This window comes from Megascapheus bottae, chromosome 18 (assembly GCF_031878675.1).
Source record: "Megascapheus bottae isolate mThoBot1 chromosome 18, mThoBot2.hap1, whole genome shotgun sequence".
NCBI classification, from domain to species: Eukaryota; Metazoa; Chordata; class Mammalia; order Rodentia; family Geomyidae; genus Megascapheus; species Megascapheus bottae.
Window position 1 is genome coordinate 6,831,945 of NC_143526.1, and position 21,643 is coordinate 6,853,587.

At 41.4% G+C, this 21,643-nt stretch overlaps 1 protein-coding gene and 1 pseudogene across 5 annotated transcripts in view; both read left to right on the forward strand.

Annotated features, from left to right (window-relative positions):
- Cnot10 (CCR4-NOT transcription complex subunit 10) overlaps nucleotides 1–21,643 on the forward strand; it is a 51,957-nt gene that overhangs the window by 12,462 nt on the left and 17,852 nt on the right. For all 5 annotated transcript variants that reach the window (XM_090351807.1, XM_090351806.1, XM_090351808.1 and 2 more), the window contains 7 exons: nucleotides 140–282; nucleotides 6,710–6,796; nucleotides 7,540–7,623; nucleotides 9,700–9,817; nucleotides 11,662–11,811; nucleotides 13,379–13,581; nucleotides 17,723–17,844. In XM_090351807.1, the coding sequence (XP_090207933.1) occupies nucleotides 140–282; nucleotides 6,710–6,796; nucleotides 7,540–7,623; nucleotides 9,700–9,817; nucleotides 11,662–11,811; nucleotides 13,379–13,581; nucleotides 17,723–17,844 (907 nt within the window). The remainder of the gene's footprint in view (nucleotides 1–139; nucleotides 283–6,709; nucleotides 6,797–7,539; nucleotides 7,624–9,699; nucleotides 9,818–11,661; nucleotides 11,812–13,378; nucleotides 13,582–17,722; nucleotides 17,845–21,643) is intronic.
- On the forward strand, nucleotides 2,660–4,629 carry LOC150050041 (large ribosomal subunit protein eL33 pseudogene; annotated as a pseudogene).

Below are 21,643 nucleotides of genomic sequence, written 5' to 3' on the forward strand. Positions count from 1 at the left end.
GCATTGGTATGCATCCACTTGTAGAAAGAATGAAGCATCACCCTGTAGAGCTTTGTACTCTGTTTTACAGGTAGTCTGAGTTGTATTTTTGACTTGGGATTATGACATTTCTTTTCCTTTTTTTCTTTTTCCACACCAGAAGAAAAATTTGCTCAAGCTGTATGTTTCCTGCTTGTAGACTTGTATATATTAACCTACCAAGCCGAGAAAGCTTTACATCTTCTGGCTGTCTTAGAAAAAATGATTTCTCAGGGAAATAATAACAAAAATGGAAAAAATGAGGTGAGTATTCCAGATAATCAAACTAAAATTTTAAGCTATCATAGTTTGAGGTTTGTAGTTATAAAATAATGTCTTTTTTTTTTTTTCTCCAGTCTGGGGGCTTGAACTTAGGGCCTGGGCACTGTCCTCGGACACTTTTTGCTCAAGGCTAGGGCTCTACCATTTGAGCCATAGCATCACTTCTCCCTGTTTTGTTTTGTTTTGTTCTCTTCAGGGTTTTGGGAGTGTGTTTGTGTGTGCTGGTACTGGGGCTTGAACTCAGGGCCTGGAGCTATCCATTAGCTGTTTGCTCAAGACTGGTACCCTTAACACTTGAGCCATAGTTCCACGTCTAGCTTTTGGTTGACTAATTGGAGATAAGAGTTTCTTAGAGTTTAGTGCTTGGCCTGACTTCAGTCTGATCCTTAGATCTCAGCCTCTTCAGTAACTAGAATTATAGTCATCAGACACCAGAGGCTGTAGTTTCTTACTGTCTAAACTCAGTAAAAGAATTTAAAGTATACAGCTTAGTGTTATTTTTGTTTGTTTTTTTTTTGTCAGTCCTGGGGCTTGAACTCAGAGTCTGAGCACTGTCCTTGGACATGTTTTGTTCAAGGCTAGAACTCTGCAACTTGAGCCTCAGCACCACCTCAGGCTTTTTCTATGTATGTGATACCAAGGAATCAAACCCTGGTCTTTGTGCATGCTAGGCAAGCACTCTAACCACTGTGCCACATTTCTGGCCCATAGTGTTGTATTTACCACTGTCTGATTCCAGAGCATGTTCATTACCTCAAAAAGAAGCCATGTCCTCAGTCACCAATTTCCCTTCCCTTTATCCTACCTGCCTTTGATCTGCCCAGTGCTGCACATTACATACGAATAAAATCAGATAGTACGTGATTATTCCTGGCTGCTTTCACTTATTATGCTGTTTTCAAGCTTCCTCCATGTGTAACATGTTCTTGGTCCTTTTTTGTGTACTTGATTGCTTTTGTAGCTGAAAACACTACTTTATTACCACAAGAAGATGTCATATTTTTAAATCATTTATCAGTTGGTTGACATTTGGATTATGTTCCACTTTAGGCTTTATAAATAATGCTGTAGTGAATATTCAAGTACTAATTACCACATGGACATACATTTTCAGTTCTTTGGAATTTATATTTAAGATTATAGGGGCTGAGAGTTTAGCCTAGTGGTAGAGTGCTTGCCTACAATGCACGAAGACCTGGGTTTGATTCCTCGGTACCACATACATTGAAAAAAGCCGGAAGTGGTTCTGAGGCTCAAGTGGTAGAGCTCTAGACTTGAGAAAGCCTAAGGACAGTGCTTAGGCCCTGAGCTCAAGCCTAGGACTGACCAAAAAAAAAAAAAGATTATAATCATGACTCACACCAGTGACTCTACATTTACCATTAGGAGCTACTACCAGGTAGGTTTCTAAAACAGCTCTACTGTTCTACATCCCCTCTAGCATTTCAAAATGAATGTTTTTGTTATTTGTTTTGAGAGCACAATCTTTCTATGTAGCTCAGGCTTGAATTCGTATCCTGTAGCCTCAACCTTCAAGTGCTGAAATTATTAGTATGTATTACCATGTCTGATTTGCTTTTTGTGTATATGTGTGTGGATTAGGGGCTTGAACCTGGCCTGGGCACTGTTCCTGAGCTCTTCAGCTCAAGGCTACTGTCCTACCCTTAACCCAAGCCCCACTTCCTATTTTCTAGAGGTTAATTTGAGATAAGAGTCTCAGATCCTTTTGTGCCTGGGCTGGCTTTGAACCTTGATCCTCAGATCTCATCCTCCCGCATAGCTAGGATCATAGGCGTGAGCCACCCTGACTTGATCTCTCTTTTTAAAAAGTTTAGGCTAGAGTCGGGAGTTTGGCCTAGTGGTAGAGTGCATGCCTAGCATTCATGAAGACCTGGATTCAATTCCTTGCTACCACATATATAGAAAAAAGCTGGAAGTGATGCTGTGGCTCAAGTGGTAGAGCTCTAGCCTTGAGAACAGTCCAAGGACAGTGCTCAGGTCCTGAGTTCAAGCCCCACAGCTGGCCAAAAAAAAAAAAGGGCATCAGGCTTTATCATTTGTAGGATTATAGGAATGAGCCATCCTGCCTTTGGTCTCTTTTTTAAAAAGCCGGAGCCAGGAGTTTGGACTAGTGGTAGAGTGCTTGCCTAGCATGCACGAAGACCCGTGTTCAATTCCTCCATACCACATACGTAGAAAAATGCCAGAAATGGTGCTGTGACACAAGTGGTAGAGCTATAGCCTTGAGAAAGCCCAATCCCTGAGTTCAAGGCCCAGGATTGGTTAAAAAAAAAAAAAAAAATTATTTATTTATTTATTTTTTTTTTTTTTAATTTTAAGCCGTGGATGCTATCGAGCCTCAAGCCTGAAATCCTGTCTACTCAGGAGGCAGATATCTGAGGATCACTGTTCAGAGCCAGCCCAGGCACTAAAGTCCAGTCCAGGCACAAAAGTCCAGTCTATGAGAATCTTAGCTCCTGTTAACCACCAGAAAACCAAAAGTAGACCAGTGGCTCAAAGTGGTAGAGCATTATTAGCCTTAAGATGAAGAGCTCAGGGACAGTGCCCAGGACCAGAGTTCAAGTCGCATGATCTAAATAAATTAAATAAATATAAAAACTTTTAGGGGCTGGCGTTTGGCTTAGTGATAGAGTGCTTGCCTAGCATGCATGATGACCTGGGTTCAATTCTTCAGTACCACATACTTAGAAAAAGCCAGAATTGGTACTGTGGCTCAAGTGGTAAAACTCTAGCCTTGAGAAACTCCAAGGACGATGCTCAGGCCCTGAGTTCAAGCCCCAGAACTGGAGAAGTAAAGAAAGAATTCAGACAGTAAAATCTGTAATCTGAATGTATGTCTGATTGAATTCATCTGGAATCCCAAATATGCAGAAAGCTGAGGCAGGAAAAAGAAAAAAAGAAGGCTGCGGGCAGGAGGGTTGCTTGAGTCCAAGAATTTAATCAGAATGTGGCTCTGACTGAAGGAGATTGAAGAATTTTTTTTTTTTTTTAAGAATGTCTGTGGCGTCAGGTGCTAGTGGCTCACACCTGTAATCCTCGCTACTCAGGAGGCTGAGATCTCAGGATCACAATTCAGAGCCAGCCCAGGAACGAAAGTCCAGTCCATGAGAGTCTTATCTCCAATTAACCACCAGAAAACTAGAAGTGACGCTGTGGCTTAGTAGTAGAGAGGTAGCCTTGAACTGAAGAACTCAGGGACAACACCCAGGCCCAGAGTTCAAGCCCCATGACTGACCAAAAAAAAAGTCTGCAGGGCTAGGAGTGTAGGAGTGGTAGAGTGCTTGCCTAGCATTCATGAAGCCCTGGATTTGATTCCTTAGTGTCATGTACACAGAAATGGCCGGAAGTGGTGCTGTGGGTCAAGTGGTGGAGTGTTAGCCTTAAGCAAAAGAAGCTCAGGGACACTGCCCAGGCTCTAAATTCAAGCTCCAGGACTGGCAAAAAAAAAAAAAAGCCTTATTGCCAGGTGCTGGTGTCTCATGCCTGTCATCCTAGTTACTCAGGATGCTGAGATCTGAGGATCATGGTTCAAAGCCATCTTGGGCACAAAAGCCTGTGAGACACTTTTTTGTTGTTGTTAGCTTGAACTCTGGGCCTGGGTGTCCATGTTCTTTAGCTCAAAGCTAGTGCTCTACCACATGAACTGCAGCGCCCCTTCTGGTTTTCTGGTGGTTAATTAGAAGTAAGTGTCACAGTGTTTTGTGCCTGGGCTGGCTTTAAACTGCAGTCCTCAGATCTCAGCCTCCTCGGTAGCCGGGGTTACAGGCATGAGCCACCAGCACTTAGCTCTGTGAGACTCTTATGTCCAGCTAACTACCAAAAACTCTTCATTATTACATGGTTGGCATAAAATGTTTGAAACACTTAAGTATTTTGAGGGGAAAAAAAAAAAAAAGGTTTTTGCACCATCTTGGAGTCCGTAGAGAGGTCTGCTAGGAACAGGACTTCTAAAAGGCAACATGTCCTGAATGCTGTGGTGCAAGGTCATTTTTGCTGGCTATAATCGAGGTCTTCCAAACCAAAGGGAGCACACAGCTCTCCTTAAAATCAAAGGTGTTTATGCTCCAGGTGATACGGATTTCTCCTTGGGCAAGAGATATGCTTATGTATACAAAACAACAAACAACACAGTAACTCCTGGCAGCAAACCTAACAAAACCAGAGAAATTGGGGGAAAGGTAGCTCATGCCCATGGAAACAGTGGCATGATTCATGCCAAATTCTGCAGCAACCTTCCTGCTAAGGCCATTGGACACAGAATCCATGTGATGCTGTACTCCTCCAGAATTTACTGAAAATTAAAGTAAATTTGTGCTCTTGTAAAACATGCTTATTTATTTGCTAGTCGTGGGGACTGAACTCAGGGCCTGAGCACTGTTCTTGGGCTTTCTCAAGGCTAGAACTCTACCACTTGAGCCACAGTACCACTTCCAGCTTTTTTTCCTATGTATGTGGTAGCGAGGAATTGAACCTCGGTCTTCATCCATGCGAGGCAAGTACTCTACCACTAGGCCAAATTACCCCCCACCAAAAAAATGGTGTTTTTTTGTTGTTGTTGGGGTTTTTTTGGTTTTTCAAATTATTTAAATTGTCTTACTGTTTTTTTTATTGTAATTAATAGAAGGGTTACATTATATTCGCCAGATAGAAGGTGCATTACTTCACAAACATTGATACCCCTTCTCATGTTTTTGTCCCTCATTTCCCTCCCCACCCCCAAAAATGCTATTTTATGAAGATTAAATTGCTTTCTCAGGATGGTACACAATTTCCAGAACAGTTAACAATAAAACTTTTGGAGTTGAGAGTTTGACCTAGTGGTAGAATGCTTATCCAGCATGCATGAAGGCCTGGATTCAATTCCTCAGTACCACATATACACAGAAAAAGCCGGAGGTGACGCTGTGGCTCAAGTGGCAGAGTGCTAGCCTTGAGCAAAAAGTGTCCAAGGACAGTGCCCAGACCCTGAGTTCAGGACCTAGAACTGGCCAAAAAAAAAAGAATAAAACCCTTGTCTAGGGGCCAGGAGTTTGGTCTAGTGGTAGATTGCTTGCCTAGCGTGCACGAAGACCTGGGTTCAATTCCTTCGTACCACATACATAGAAAAAAGCCAAAAATGGTGCTGTGGCTCAAATGGTAGAGAATGCCCAAGAGCCCAAGGATAGTGCCCAATCCCTGAGTTCAAGGGACAACAAACCTTGTCTGGCTCCAATTCCTTTGTGCTTTTAGCTAGCTATAATGTGGTTATTTAGTATTTTACTCTTGTACACTATAGATTAATTTGGTTTTCAGCTAATCTTGTTACCAGGACAGGAAGCAAAAGTCTAAAATTATTGTTAGTATTTTAAGAAGGCAAAGACGTGGGCTGGGAATGTGGCTTAGTGGTAGGTAGAGTGTCTAGCATGCATGAAGCCCTGGGTTTGATCTGTGGTACCATACAAACAGAGTGGCACTATTGCTTAAATGGTGGAGCACTATCCTTGATAAAGCCCAAGGACAGTACCCAGGCACTGAGTTCAAGTCCCAGGAATAGCCAAAAAAAAAAAAAGAAGAAGGTGATGGAAAAGACATGACCTGTTGTGAATATCTAGACTATGAAACACCCCTTTTTTGGGGTCATGGAGCTTGTACTCAGCATGGACGCTGTCCCTGAGCTCTTCAGCTCAAAACACCCATATTTTTTAAAGTAAGTTCATCTTGATGCTCAACTGTGAGCTTCTCAGAAGTAGTTTCCATGTTATGGAGCCTTTGTCCCTGAGGTGTGTCCTAGGGTTCTGCATTTTTTTTATTAAAGAATTTATTAACATTGATTTTTACATCATATTTCAAATGACATGTTTAACAAATAAGTATTCTATATACAATCACTGGCACATTAGAACATAATCAAAATTAGGGTAAGGATTTGTATATCATAGATATATATTAAACTATGTAATAAAACATTATGTCCATAGAGTCATAGGTTTTTATGTCTGTGTAGTTGTGTTTATCTCCAGTACCATGTCCATAGCATTGGGTATACAAATATTGAGCCCTCGCTCTTGGACTGTTAGGATCTAATAGCCACATATTAAGGATACCATTCGCCTTTTGGGTTCTGCATTCTTTAATACTCTAGGTACTGTTAGCTTGCTTAGAAATCAGTTATGGTTTGTTGCTAGTCCTGGGCCTTGGACTCAGGGCCTAGGCACTGTCCCTGAGCTTCTTTTCCTCCAGCCTAGCACTCTGCCACTTGAGCCACAGTGCCACTTCTGGTTTTTTCTATGTATGTGGTACTGAGGAATCAAACCCAGGGCTTCATGCATTCTAGGTAAGCATTCTACCACTAAGCCACATTCCTAGCCTCGTGGTCAGTTTTGACTAATTTTGTTTTATCATTTTACAGGGCAGTAATAATACCAACAAAGAAGGATCTAATCATAAAGCTGAAAGTGGAGCTCTAATAGAAGCTGCAAAATCAAAGATACATCAGGTACTGTACCTGTCTAGAGGTGGTTATGCATTCATTAGATACCATATGTGTCAAAGGATGTCTGCATCACATATGTATCCTGTAGTTAGAAATAGTGAAACGAAATCATTTAGTACGTTTATTTGTTTATTTGAAATAGGGAAGGGAAGGGAAAACAAGATGATTGGGAAGGGGTGGGGGGGAGGGAAACTGAGACAGAAACATGAGAAGGGGTATCAGTGTGCAAGAAGTGATGTACCTTACTACCTGACGAATGTAACTATGACCCCTGTATACATTATCCCAATAATAAAACAAAAAAAATTAAAGAAATCATTTAAAGGGGCTTGGAATTTGGCCTAGCATGCACAAAGACCTGGGCTCTATTCCTTGGTAGCACCTATATAGATAAAGCTGGAAGTGGTGCTGTGGCTCAAGTGGTAGAGCTCTAGCCTTGAGAAATCCCAAGGACAGTGCGCAGGCCTTGAGTTCAAGCCCCAGGACTGGCAAAAGAAAATAAATCATTTAAGGCATTATATAATTTAAAGGAGTTTGTCTTATACACTTAGCCCTGTATTTTGTTTAAGGTAATACTACAATATAATTTTTTATAAAAAGCTGTGGTAAATATCCTGAGAATGTGTTGGATGATAAACATAATTTCAAACAGTTTAGTAAGTCACTGCTATATAACTATGTTTTAAACAGACTGGGTTTAATTTTATTAACTAGAAAGTCGAATATTAGCATTTTTTTCTTTGCAGTATAAAGTAAGAGCTTATATCCAGATGAAATCCCTGAAAGCATGCAAAAGGGAAATCAAGTCAGTAATGAATACAGCTGGAAATGTAAGTTCTTTCTGGATTTTTCTCGTTTAAAACTTCTGGCTTTTTTTGAGTATGAATATTTGTCAGTTTTAATTTCTTTTCAGTTAGGAGTTGTAGACATGCTTAATGTGTTTGCAGACTTGTGTTCTACTGGAAATAATTTCTCTCAGTCTATTATTATACTAATAGACATAAACCTTGATATTGTAGAGTTAAGTAATAGTAATCATACAGTGTCCATAGTTTAATATATATTTTCATTTAAATTGTAACTAGTTTGGCCGAGGGCTCAATGGCAGAGGTCTGCTAGCATGCACAAGGCCTGATTTATTCCCCAGCACCAAAAAACAAAATTGTAATAAGCATTTTCCCTTTGTTCATTATCTATAAAACTCTACTTTAAATAGCTACCTAGGGAAGGATGGATTGGGTTGGGAGGGATAGAGAAGAATGATGAAAAGCTGGGCACGATGGCTCACGTCTATAATGCTAGCTACTCAGGACACTAAGATCTGAGGATCGCCATTTAAAGCCAACCTGGGCACTAAAGTCCATGAGACTCTTCCCCCCCCACCCCTTCTTGCCAATCCTGGGCCTTGAGCTCAGGGCCTGGGCACTGTCCTTGGGCTTTTTCAAGGCTAGCACTCTTCTACTTCAGCTATAACATCACATCTGGCCTTTTCTATGTATATGGTACTGAGGAATCGAACCCAGGTCTTTGTGCATGCCAGGCTACATTCCCAGTCCCAAGTCCATAAGAGTCTTTTCACTAGAAAACCAGAAGTGCAGCTGTGGCTTAGGGATAGGGCAGTAGCCTTGAGCTGTAGAGCTCAGGGAGAACACCTAAGCCCACGAGTAGAGCAATAGCCTTGAGCTGAAGAGTTCTGCGAGAGCGCCCAGGTCTTCCAGAATTCAAGCCCCATGACCCACAGGGGGAGGGGGGAGAAGAAAAAAGAAAAGATGAAAGAAGGGATACCACTCAGATGTATTGTACTTATAAACTCATTTGTTGAATGGTACTTTCTTTGTACAACTACTTAAAGAAAATAAAAAGTAGAATTTGGCTGGGCACCAGTTGTTCGCACCTGTAATCATCTTTCAAAGCCAGCCCAGGCAGGAAAGTTTATGAGATCTTATCTCCAGTTAACCACCAAGTAACCAAAAGTGGAGCTGTGGCTCAAAGTCATAGAGCACTAGCCTTAAGCCTATAATCCTAGCTACTTAGGAGGCTGAGATCTGAAGATGACAATCTGAAACTATCCCAGGCAGGAAAATCTGTGGTACTATTTCTTTCTTTTCTCTGTCCCTGGGCCTCACTTTGCATAAAGCTAATGCTCTACCTCTTGAGCCACAGTACCACTTCCAGCTTTTTCCGAGTAGTTTATTAGAGATGAGTGTCTCAGGGGGCTGGGGATGTGGGTTAGTGCTTGTCTAATCATGCATGAAGCCCTGGATTCAATTCCTCAGTACCACACAAGCAGAAGAAGCCAGAGGTAGTGCTGTGGTTCTAGTGATAGAGTGCTATCCTTGAGTAAAAGAAGCTCAAGGAATGTGGCCTGGTCCTAAATTCAAGCCCCAGAACTGGGGAAAAAAAGGGGGGGGGGGCGGGAGAGAGAGAGAACATGTGTTTTCCTGACTTTCCTGCCCAGGCTGGCTTCGAACTGTGATACTCAGATCTCAGCCTTCTAAGTAGCTAGGATTACAGATAGGAGCTACTGGTGCCAGGATGCTTGGTATATGCCCTATGCCTAGTTTTAGACCCCCATCCTAGACTTATGTCTAACCACAATTTGATTGACTCATGTTCTCACTTTTTTTTTTTTTTAAACCAGTCCTGAAACTTGAATTCAGTGCCTGGGCACTGTCCCTGGGCTTCTTTTGCTCAAGGCTAGTACTCTACCACAGTGCCACTTCCAGCTTTCTCTGTATAGTAGTGCTGAGGAATCAAACCCAGGGTTCCAAGCATGCTAAGCAGGCACTCTACCATGCTCCCAACCTACATGCCCTTGAATGTACTTACACAACAGTAAAATTACATTTTTGTTACACTGTGTACCTGAGAGCAGATTTTAATTGACTTTTACATTTTCTTTGCAGTCTGCACCTTCCCTGTTTCTTAAAAGTAACTTTGAATACTTAAGGGGCAATTACCGAAAAGCTGTGAAGCTATTAAATAGCTCAAACATTGCTGAACATCCAGGATTTATGAAAACAGGTAAAAGATGTGTTTTCCCTCACATTATTCTGCCTCCTATTGCTTGTTTTATTCTCACTCTTTTTTGTTAGCCTTGTGTCTTGAACTCAGGGACTGGGAACTGGGCACTGAGCTCTTTTGCTCAATGGTAGTGCACTACTGCTTTGAATCACATACTAATTTACTTTTTGTTGATGGCTGAGTCTCATGGACTTCCCTTCTCAAGGCTTTGAACCATGATTCTCATATCTCAGCATCCTGAGTAGCTAGGATTATAGGTGTGAGCCACTGGCATCTGACCCCCTGATTTCTTCAAGAGTTGTTTTTTTGTTTGTTTTTCCTTTTTGAAAACCCTAGTTAAGATTTATGACCTCAAGCAGTCAAGCTGAGGCATAACTAGCAAGCCTAGTTACCATGTGACACCTGGCTGGGTTTTTGTTTTGTTTTGCTTTGCTTTTGTTTTTGTTTTCCAGTCCTGGGGCTTGAACCCAGGACTGAGCTCTATTCCTATGCCTCTATGCTCAAGGCTAGTGCTCTACCACTTAAGCCACAGCACCGCTTCTAGCTTTTACTGAGGAATCAAACCCAGGGCTTCATGTATGCTAGGCAAGTACTTTACTACTAAACCCTATCCCCAGCCCCTGAGACCCTATCTTAAACCATAGAAAAGCTGAATGCCTGGTGACTCACATCTGTCATCCTAGCTACTCAGGATAATTGACACTAGGACAGTGCCCAGGCACTGAGTTCAGGCCTCAGTATCAGCACAAAAAAACAAAATACTATATTTGGGGCTAGAAATGTGCCAGACAGGAAATTGTTAAGATTTATACCTCCAGTAAACTACCAGAAAGCTGGCTCAAGTGGTAGCATGGTTGCTTTGGGAAAAGAAGCTCAAGGAGAGTGCCCAGACCTTGCGTTCAAGCCCTAGTGCCAGCCTAGTACCCAGTATCAGCACTTTTAACCACAAGAAAGAAACTCAAGTGGTTTTTGTTTGTTTGTTTGTTTTACCAGTCCTGAGCCTTGAACTCAGGGCCTGAGTACTGTCCTTGAGCTAGTGTTTTACCACTTGAGCTACAGCACCACTTCTGGCTTTTTTCTATGTATGTGGTACTGAAGAATCAAACCTGGGTCTTCATGCATGCTAGGCAAGCACTCTACCACTAGGCCAAACTCCCATCCCAGAAGCTCAAGCTTTAAAAAATATTTTCTAAATTGAAGTCTTCATGAATTGTTCTAGGGGGATTAAGCAGAATTTCAATTTATATTACATTGAACCTAATTCTTTTTTTTTTTTTTTTTTTTGGTCAGTTGTAGGGGAACTCTGGGCCTGGGCACTGTCCCTGAGCTCTTCAGCTCAAGGCTACTACTGTCCTATACTTGGGCCTGGGCATTGTCTGTGAGCTCTTCAACTCAAGGCTGCCACTCTACCCTTGAGCCTCAGCCACCCTTCTGATTTTCTAGTGGTTAATTGGAGATAAGAGTCTCAGGGTCTTTAATGCCTGGGCTGGCTTTGAACCTTGATCCTCAGATCTCAGCCTCCTGGGTAGCTAGGATTACAGGCATGAGCCACCACACCTAATTCTCTTTTGAGGAATTTTTTAAATTTTTCTTTTCTTTTTTCTTTGTCAGTCCTCAGGCTTGGACTCAGGGTAACACTGTTCTTAGGCTTTCTCAAGGCTCTACCATTTGAGCCACAGAACCACTTGCAACTTTTTCTGTGTATATAGCACCAGGGAATCTAATCCATGGCTTCTGCATGCTAGGCAAGCACTCTACTACTAGGCCACACTCCTAGCCCCTTTTTGAGGGATTATTAAGAAAAAGAACTTGACTGTGAACTAATTTATTTGTGTTTTTCTCAGGTGAATGCTTGAGATGCATGTTTTGGAATAATCTTGGTTGCATTCATTTTGCTATGAACAAACATAATTTGGGGATATTCTATTTTAAGAAGGCTCTGCAGGAGAATGACAATGTCTGTGCACAGCTCAGTGCAGGTAGCACTGATCCAGGTAAGCACCACACAGGGACAGTTTGCATTTACTACTTAAGAAAATCATGACTAGAAGGACAAGTCCAAATATGTGCCATGTGATTCTACAAAGACTGATCCTGCCCGACAAATTAGCTGTAGTGATTTTTAGTAGATCCTGCTAATTTGAGTAGTATGGCTTTAGAAGTAATTCTCAGTTATCAGAACATTTAAGTTAGGTAGGTGTCAGGGGCTCACTTTTGAAATCTTAAGTACTTGGAAGGCTTCAATCTTAGTATAAACTGTTCAAAGACTGTTCCAGCGTGGACAAGAAAGTCTATGACAACTTACTTCCAACAAGACACCCCAAAAAAGCCCTAAGTGGAAGTGTGGTTCAAGTGGTAGAGCACCAGCTTCAAGAGAAAAAAAGTAAGGTACAGCTCTCAGGTGTTGGACTCAATCCCTTTCCTGCCTCCCCCCAAAAATTATATTTAATTTTACATGGACTTGAAAATCGGTAATCTGACATTTTAATGTTATAAACTAGTTTTTTTTTTATCAGAGACATGCTAGCTGTGTTACAAATTATTAACAGATTCAAGTAGTACCATTGGTAATATTTGACATCTTTATGTAAATTCCTGATTCCTGAAATTCATCCTTTGATGTTTACATTATATGCATTCTTGATCTGAAATGCATAAAATCAGCTTTTTTTTTTTTTTACTGAGTGTGTGTGTGCACACATGCAGATGCAAGTCCTGAGGCTTGAACATGAATGGATTTTTTTTGTTTAAAGATAGGGAACCTTGATCCTCAGTTACAGGTGTTAAGTTACTGGTGCCTTGCTAGTTTTATACTTCTTGAAACACAATTTGGTTAATTGATGAGAATGTTATTCCAAACTAGAAGGGATCTTATTTTATTGAGGATTTTGAATCATTGAGTAAATGGTAGCATGTTACTTTAAGAAAAAAATTCAGTTAAAATAAAAAATAAGGCATATGGGCTGGAAGCATAGTCTAGTGGTAGAGTACTTGCCTAGTATGCATGAAATCCCAGGTTCAGTTCCTCAGTACCACATACACAGAAAAAGCTAAAAGTGGCACTATGGCTCAAGTAGCAGAGTGCTATCCTTGAACAAAAAAATGTCCAGAGACGGTGCCCAGGACTGGCAAAATAATAATAATAAGGCTTAGTTAGGTGTTGGTGGCTCATACCTGTAATCCTAGCTACTCGGGAGGCTAAGATTTGATGATTGTGGTTTAAAGCCAGCCCAAGCAGAAAAGTCCCCTTGTGACTCTTTTTCTCTAATTAACTACTCAAAAGCCAGAAGTGGCACAGTGATTCAAAGTAGTAGAGCACTAGCCTTGAGCAAAGGAGCTCAGGAACAGTGCCCCAGACCCTGAGTTCAAGTCCCACAACTGATTTGATCTTTGCCTTCCTGAGAATTATCTATGGGGCTTTGTGTGAAGACTACCATTGGTGAGAGCCATTACCATTTCAAATCATTGTTGGTATTAAATGTCGTAGTGTTTACCTTGAGAAATAAATGTTCTCAGTGTAACTGTTGCTTTGGTGATTTGTTCTCAAATTTTTATCACTAGGCAAAAAATTCTCAGGAAGACCCATGTGTACGTTACTAACCAACAAGCGATACGAGTTGCTGTATAACTGTGGAATTCAGCTTCTTCACATTGGAAGGCCTCTCGCTGCCTTTGAGTGTTTGATTGAAGCTGTTCAGGTTTATCATGCAAATCCCCGACTTTGGCTCAGACTGGCTGAATGCTGTATTGCTGCCAATAAGGGGGTGAGTGTTGCTTGGGATTGATTAGAACCTCTGTTTTTCCTTCCTAATGTTTGTTATGTGGGTGGTTCTTGAGAATTTCTCATTGCATTTTTTTTGTTTTGTTTTGTTTTTTTGCCAGTCCTAGGTTTAAGCTCAGGGCCTGAGCACTGCCCTTGGATTTTCTCAAGGCTAAAACTCTACCACTTGAGCCTCAGCACGACTTCCGGCTTTTTTCTGTGTATGTGGTACCAAGGAATTGAACCCAGGTCTTCGTGCATGCTAGGCAAGCACTCTACCACTTGGTCAAACTCCCAGCCCCTCTCATTGCGTTTTTAAAGATAGTTTTCTGTTCCTTATAAGTTGGAGGGGAAATTAGCTGCTCAAAAGGCTGAGATCTGAGGATTGTTATTCAAAAATAGAGTTGTGGTTTTATTGCTAGTCTTAAGCAAAAAAGAGCAAGAAATAGGGCCGGGAGTTTGGCCTAGTGGTAGCGGGCTTGCCTAGCATGCATGAGGACTCGGGTTCGATTCCTCCGTACCACATACATAGAAAAAAGCCAGAAATGGTGCTGAGGCTCAAGTGGTAGAGCTCTAGCCTTGAGAAAGTCCAAGGACAGTGCTCAAGCTCTGAGCTCAAGTCCAGGACTGACAAAAAAAAAAAAAAAAAAGCAAGAAAAAGAAACCGTCAGGGACAGTGCCCAAGCCCTGAGTTCAAGTCTCAGAACCAGCACAGGCACATGTCAAAAAAAAGGCATTTGCTAAAAAAAAAAAATCTCACTTTTGGGGGCTGGAAGTTTGGCTTAGTGGTAAGAATGCTTGCTTAGCATGCACGAAGACCCGGCCGGGTTCGATTCCTTGGTACTGCATACATAGAAAAAGCTGGAAGTGGTGGGTGCTATGGCTCAAGTGGTAGATCTCTAGCCTTGAAAAAAGCCCAAGGGCAGTGCTCAGGCCTTGAGTTCAAGCCCCAGGACTGGCAAAAAAACAAAAACTGACTTTTGGAGCACCAAAAGCCAAAGAGAAAGCCCTATTGATTGGAATGATAATGGCTGTGAATCTGATAAGCCATCTACTGAGGGCCCATGCTGGATATGTGTTCAACTGCATTTCCCTCAGTGCTGGGGCCTCTCAGTTCTGTGTCAGTGATAACAATACATTTTATAGTCTGTTTCTCTTTGAAACAGTGTCCACAGTGGCTGGCTTATATTAGTGTTGTCTCCAAAAAATAATTGACAGAAGCCTTTCTAGTCTCACATTAAGAGGAGTTGGTGGAAGGAAAAGATGAGTAATGTCATAATTACTAGATGTCTGTGTTAATCTATTTCTATCCCCCATTCCTTATTGTGCTCCCTGGATGTAGGAAGGTTGGTTTGGCATAACAACTTGAATACTTGCCTCACACACCTACATGGGTTATATAAAATGTTGGGGTTCTGCTAAACACCTAAATGAATTGAGTGGTTTAAGGAAGCATGTGTGCTTAATACTTGGTGCTAAAATAATTTGATTGAGTAGACCAAGAAGGAAGAGAATACTGTTGCTTTTCTCCTTTTGGGTAGGGAGTGGTGAAGGGATTACTGATTTTTTTTTTTTTTTTTGCCAGTCCTGGTGCTTGAACTCAGAGCCTGAGTACTGTCCTTTGGCTTCCTCAAGGCTAATGCTCTACCACTTGAGCCACAGTACTACTTTGAGCTTTTTTTGCTTGTGTATGGTACCGAGGGATAGAACCAAGGGCTTTGTGCATGCTAGGCAAGCACTCTACCACTAGGCCATGCTCCTGGCTCACTCTGGGCGTGGGTACTGTCCCTGAGCTCTTCAGTTCAAGGCTACCACCCTACCCCTGGAGCTGCAGCACCACTTCTGGTTTTCTAATGATTAATTGGAGGTAAGAGTCTTATAGACTTTGGTGCCCCAGATGGCTTTGAACTGCGATCTTCAGATCTCAGCCTCCAGTATGGATAGGATAACAGGTATGAGCCACCATGCCTGGCAAAATTTTTTAATTGCGATCTTCAGATCTCAGCCTCCAGTATGAATAGGATAACAGGTATGACCCACCATGCCTGGCAAAATTTTTTAATTTACTGATAAATTTAGGCATAGTTTGTACTGGTATATACCTGTAATTCTAGCACACTGGAGGCAGAGGCAAGAGGATTGAGAATTTAAACTCCGATTAAACTAGATAGCAAGAATTGTCACCAGTGAAAGAATCTATCCCCCAGTAAAAGAATCTCCAGAAATTGCCTATTTCCTTATTATATTAATGAATTTAATTGTTGAGGGTGAGTTACTAGAAATCAGAATTCATTTAGATACTTTTCGGTTTAGAGAAAAGACCTGTTTTTCCTTCCTTTCCCTCCCCCCCTCTTTCTTTCTTCCTTTCTCTTTTTTTTTTTTTGCCAGACCAAGACTTGAACTCAGGGTCTGGGCACTATACCTGAGCTTCTTTTTATATACTATATTTGAGCCACAGTACCACTTCTGGGTTTTTCTGTTTAAGTGGTACTGAGGAATTGAACCTAGGGCTTCATGCATTCTAGGCAAGCACTCTACCACTAAGCCACATTCCCAGCCCTAGAGAAAAGACCATTTGCCATATGAAATTTAGATCTGCCAGTTCATACTGATTGACTCTAGTTTTTCCTCTGTATGAGAATTTGAGTGTCCACTGGGATCGCTAATCGGAACTTCATATAAATGTAAGTTGGAAACTTAAAAATGGAGGAAGCTGGGCATGGTGGCTCACGCCTGTAATCCTAGCTACTCAGGAGGCTGAGATCTGAGGATCCGGGTTAAAAGCCAGCCCAGGCACAAAAGGACTTGAGACTTTTTTTAATTGTAATTCATAGAGGGTTACAGTTTTATTCATTCACCAGATAGAAGGTACATTATTTCACAAACATTTATACCCCTTCTCATGTTTTTGTCCTCATTTCCCTCCCAGGACCTGAGATTTTTATCTCCAATTAACCTCTGGAAAATGGGAAGTAGGGCTTGGTTCAAGGGTAGGGCGGTAGCCTTGAGCTCAAGCCCCATGACCACCACCCCCCAAAAGAAAAAAATGGAGGAAAGCTGCCAGGTACTGGTGAGTCAGGCCTGTAATTCTAGCTACTCAGGAGGCTGAGAGCTGAGGATCGTGGTTTTAAAGTGGGTTTGATTCTTATCCAGTTAACCACTAGAAAATCAGAAATGGTGCTGTGGATCAAAGGGTAGAGCCCTAGCTTTGATCTGAAGAGCTCAGGACAGTGCCCAAGCCCAGAGTTCAAGTCCCACAACCCCCCCACCTAAAATTTGTGTGTGTGTGTGCGCGTGCATGCACATATAAATATTTAGGAGATATATGTACATATATGTATACATTTTTCTTTTTGTTTTCAATTTGAATGTTATGATGTTATGGTTTGGAGATTTTAGTTTTCAGGAAGTCTAGCATTATAGCCATGTTTTGTTTAGCTTGTTAGTTTATATGTTGCTGACGGTGTTGCTGTATTGCTTCTTTAAAAAGGAAAATATCTAGCCTCAGAAGTGAGTGACTTACAGGTCATTTTGGGCAAGTCTGAGATCAGTTTGAGCTTTTTAGCAAGATTCTAAAGTAATAACAGCAACAATAATTTTAAGAAACACTGTGAGCGGGCACTAGTGACTCACTCCTGTAATCCTAGCTACTCAGGAGACAGATCTCAGGATCTCAGTTCAAAGCCATCCAGATACTAAAGTCCCTGAGACTCTTATCTTCAATTAACCCTCAGAAAACTGAAAGTAGCACTGAGTCTACGGTAGAGCACTAGCCTGAAGAGCTCAGAGTTCATGTCTCATGACCAAAAATTTAAAAAAAGAAAGAAGCTGGGCGAGGTGACTCATCTGTAATCGTAGCTACTCAGTAGGCTGATATCTGAGGATCTTGATTCAAAGCCAGCCCTGACACTACAAAGCAGGTGAGACTCTTATCTCCATTTAATCACTGGAAAACCTGAAGTGGCCCTGTGGTTCAAGGAGTAGGGTGGTAGCCTTGAGCTGAAGAGCTCAGAAACAATGCCCAAGCCCAGAGTTCAAGTCCTACCGACAAAAACAAAAGAAAAGAAAAATGAAGAAAGACTGTATTATTTTTCTTACCACATTTAAATTTCTTTACATTTATTTTGAACTGTTCTGTTTTGTAGACTTCTGAACAAGAAACTAAAGGTCTTCCGAGCAAAAAGGGCATTGTACAATCTATTGTTGGTCAAGGCTATCATCGTAAAATTGTTCTGGCATCACAGTCCATACAGAACACTGTATATAAGTAAGTATTTTGCCAAGAGAAAGTAAATGTTTAATACTGCTTGACAATGCATAGGCATATACTTAAGAATTTATCATTTCATAGGAGTGACCACTCAGTAGCTAGGTATTATTGCTACTTTAGAAGCAGATCCTCGGTCCGGGAGTTTGGCCTAGTGGTTAAAGTGCTTGCCTAGCATGCATGAAGACCCGGGTTCGATTCCTCGGTACCACATACATAGAAAAAAAAAGCCAGAAGTGGTGCTGAGGCTCAAGTGGTAGAGCTCTAGCCTTGAGAAAGTCCAAGAACAGTGCTCAAGCCCAGGACTGGCAAAAAAAAAAAAAAAAAAAAAAAAGAAGCAGATCCTCAAATATAGGCTAATAAATGTTAGTCTCATCATGTGGTTTTGAATTTTTACATTTGTGGTTGCTAAAATTTTCATACCTTAAGAAACTATGCCCTAGTGGGGGGGGAGGGAAATGGGTACCAAGAATGTGAAAGGGTATCAATGTATGTGAATTAATGCACCTTCTATCTGGCAAATATCATGTAACCCTTTTACTAATTACAATAAAAAATAAAAAGATCATAATAAAAAAAAAAAGAAACTATGCCCTATTTGGTGCCTGCTATTTAGAATGTCCAGAAGGGGGCATCTTGGTATCTCCTTTTCATATCTAATGATTTCTTCATCCATAGAAGGGGGATTTGTTCTTGGACAAATGTTCAGACTCTGTAGATATGTGTTCACCATCCATGGATTCAACTAATGCAGTCTGAAAACACTGACAAGAAAAAAATTGTGTTTGTACTGAACAAGTCTTTGTTGTTATCTGTAAACAGTATTATATACCAACTCTTCACATTGCAGTTTACATTGTATTAGGGATTTTAAAACTCTAGGGGTGATTCAAAGTATATAGTAGTGTATATTTTACCCCAATACTATACCATTTTATACAAAGGACTTGAAAATCCATAGTTTTTTTTTTTTCCAGTCATTTTTTTCATTGTTCTTAGGAACAAAAATCCTTTAAAATTAAGGGGCCAGGATTTTGGCCTACTTAGTAGAGTGTTTGCCCAGCATGCACAAAGACCTGGGTTCAATTCCTTGATACCACATGCATAGAAAAAACCAGAAGTGGGCCGGGAGTTTGGCCTAGTGGTTAAAGTGCTTGCCTAGCATGCATGAAGACCCGGGTTCGATTCCTCGGTACCACATACATAGAAAAAAGCCGGAAGTGGTGCTGAGGCTCAAGTGGTAGAGCTCTAGCCTTGAGAAAGTCAAAGGACAGTGCTCAGGCCCTGAGCTCAAGCCCAGGACTGGCAAAAAAATAAAAAGAAAAAAAAAAGAAAAAGAAAAAACCAGAAGTGGTGCTGTGGATCAAATGGTAGAACGCTAGCTTTGAGAAAGCCCAAGGCAGTACATAGGTCCTGAGTTCAAGCCTTAGGACTGGCAAAAATACATATTTTTTTAAAATTAAGTTTTAGTATTAGGGGAAACTTATTATTACATAAAGCAACCAAATATAGAAAATCTCATTTACAGATCTTTGAACTTTTTTTTAGTAAGAATGAATATCTAATGGGTATGGTAAAACATATCTAATCTCAGCCCTAGGAAGCTGAGGTGGCAGGAAGATTGTGAATTTCAGAACAACCTAGGCTACCTACTGAGACTCTATATCAAAAACCACAACAAACAGACAACAGCAAATTTTTAAAAAAGGAAATAGGGCCAGGAGTGTAGCCTAGTGGTAGAGTGCTCATCTAGCATACACAAAGCCTGGGTTCATTTCCTCGGTACCACATACTCAGAAAAAGCCAGAAGTGGAGCTCTATTGGTAGAGTGCTTTGTCCCAGGAACTGGCGCAGTGGCTCATACCTGTAATCCTAGCTACTTAGGAGGCTGAGATCTGAGGATCAAGGTTCAAAGCCAGCCCAGGCATAAAAGAACCTGAGACTTATTTCCAGTTAACCTCTAGAAAATGGGAAGTGGGGCTTAGCTCAAGGGTAGTGCCGTAGCCTTGAGCTGAAGAGCTCAGGGACAGTGCCCAGGCCCAGTGCAATCCCCGTGACCCACCAAAAAAAAAGTGTCCAAGGACAATGCCCAGGCCCTGAGTTCAAGACCCATGACTGGCCAAAAAAGAAAAAGGGAAGTTAGTGGCTACACCTGTAATACTAACTATTGAGGAGGCTGATATCTGAGGATTCTCTCTGCCTGACCAGGAACCTCTAAAATCAATCCAGGCACTGGTTGCTCATGTCTGAAATTCTAGCTAGCTACTCAGAAGGCTGAGGATCTGAGGATTGTAGTTCAAAGCCAGCCCAAGCAATAAAGCCTGAGACTCTTACTTCCAAGTAACTAAAGAAAAAGCCTGAAGTGGAACTGTGGTTCAAGTGATACAGCACTAGCTTTGAGTACAAAAGTTCCAGAACAAGCCCAGAGTTCAAGTCCCCCAAACCAGCATCCCCCACTCCCCACCAAATCCTAAAAACACTGTGACTCAAGTGATAAAGCACTAGTCTTGAGCAAATGAGGCTTGGGGACAATACTCAGGTCCTGAGTTCAAGCCCCAATATTGATACTGGGGGGAAAAAAAGAAAGAATAAGAAAAAAAATTATAAATTGTTTCCTTATATTAAAAAAAAAAAATCCCAGTTTTGAGCCTGGTATAATGATACACCTTCTCGTAATCTCAGTACTCTGGAGGCAGTGGCTCCAGAGGATCAAAAGATCAAGACCAATGCCAGGTGTCAGTGATTCATGCCTGTAATCCTAGTTGCTCAGATGTGAGGATGGCAGTTGAAAGCCAGCCCACTTCAGACAACTCCAAGAGGAGGGAGGTATGGCCCAAGTGATAGAATACTACCTTTGAGGCCCAGAGTGTGGCCTAGTGTTAGAGTGCTTGCTTAGCATACACGAAGCCCTGGGTTTGATTCTTTGGTACCACATACACAGAAAACACTGGAAGTGTGCTGTGGCTCAAGTGGCAGAGCACTAGTTTTAAGCAAAAGTGTCCAAAGACAGTGCCCGGGCCCTGAGTTCAAGCCCCAGGACTGGCAAAAAAAAAAAAAAAAGAAAAAGAAAAAAAGAAAATACTACCTTTGAGCAGAAAAGGTTGAATTAGAAATCAAGGCCCTGGTTCAAGCCACTTTACTGGCACAAAGAGAGACTGACAAAAGAAGGAGTGATAAATGAATGGTCCAGGCCTAGTGGTGTAATTCAGTAATAAAATGTGTGCTCAGTATTTAAGAGGCCCTGGTTTGGTCCTCATCACCACAGACAGAAAAGATTTTCACAGTTTTAAGTAGTACATAGCACAGGGCTATGTACTCATTTAACCTATAATGTATTTCACTTCAGTGGGGAAGATGGGGAAATAAACTTGCAGGTATTGTTACCTTGCCTCCCTGGCAAAAAACTTTCAGGAGATGGAATCCCCAGAGCCTCATGCATGCAAAACATATATGAGTGTTCTACCACTAGCACACCCCCAGCCCTATAAGGCAGCCTTCAAAGTGGAGATTAAAAAGTCCTTGTTTTCTTTCCCATTCTTAATCCTGACTTTCATTACAGTTTCCTTGTTCAGTTCCTTTATTGCACTAATATGGACACTGCAGATAAACTTGAAGGTTTGTTACTACACATGGTGTCAATGTATAGGCTTGAAATCCAATGAATAGGCTTTACATCTTCTGTATATACTGAACGTTGAGGTTCTTCAGTCTTCTAGTCTAGCATTTAGAGTTGTATTAAAATTTCACTTACCAGGACTGGGAATGTGACTTAGCAATAGAGTGCTTGCCTAACATACAT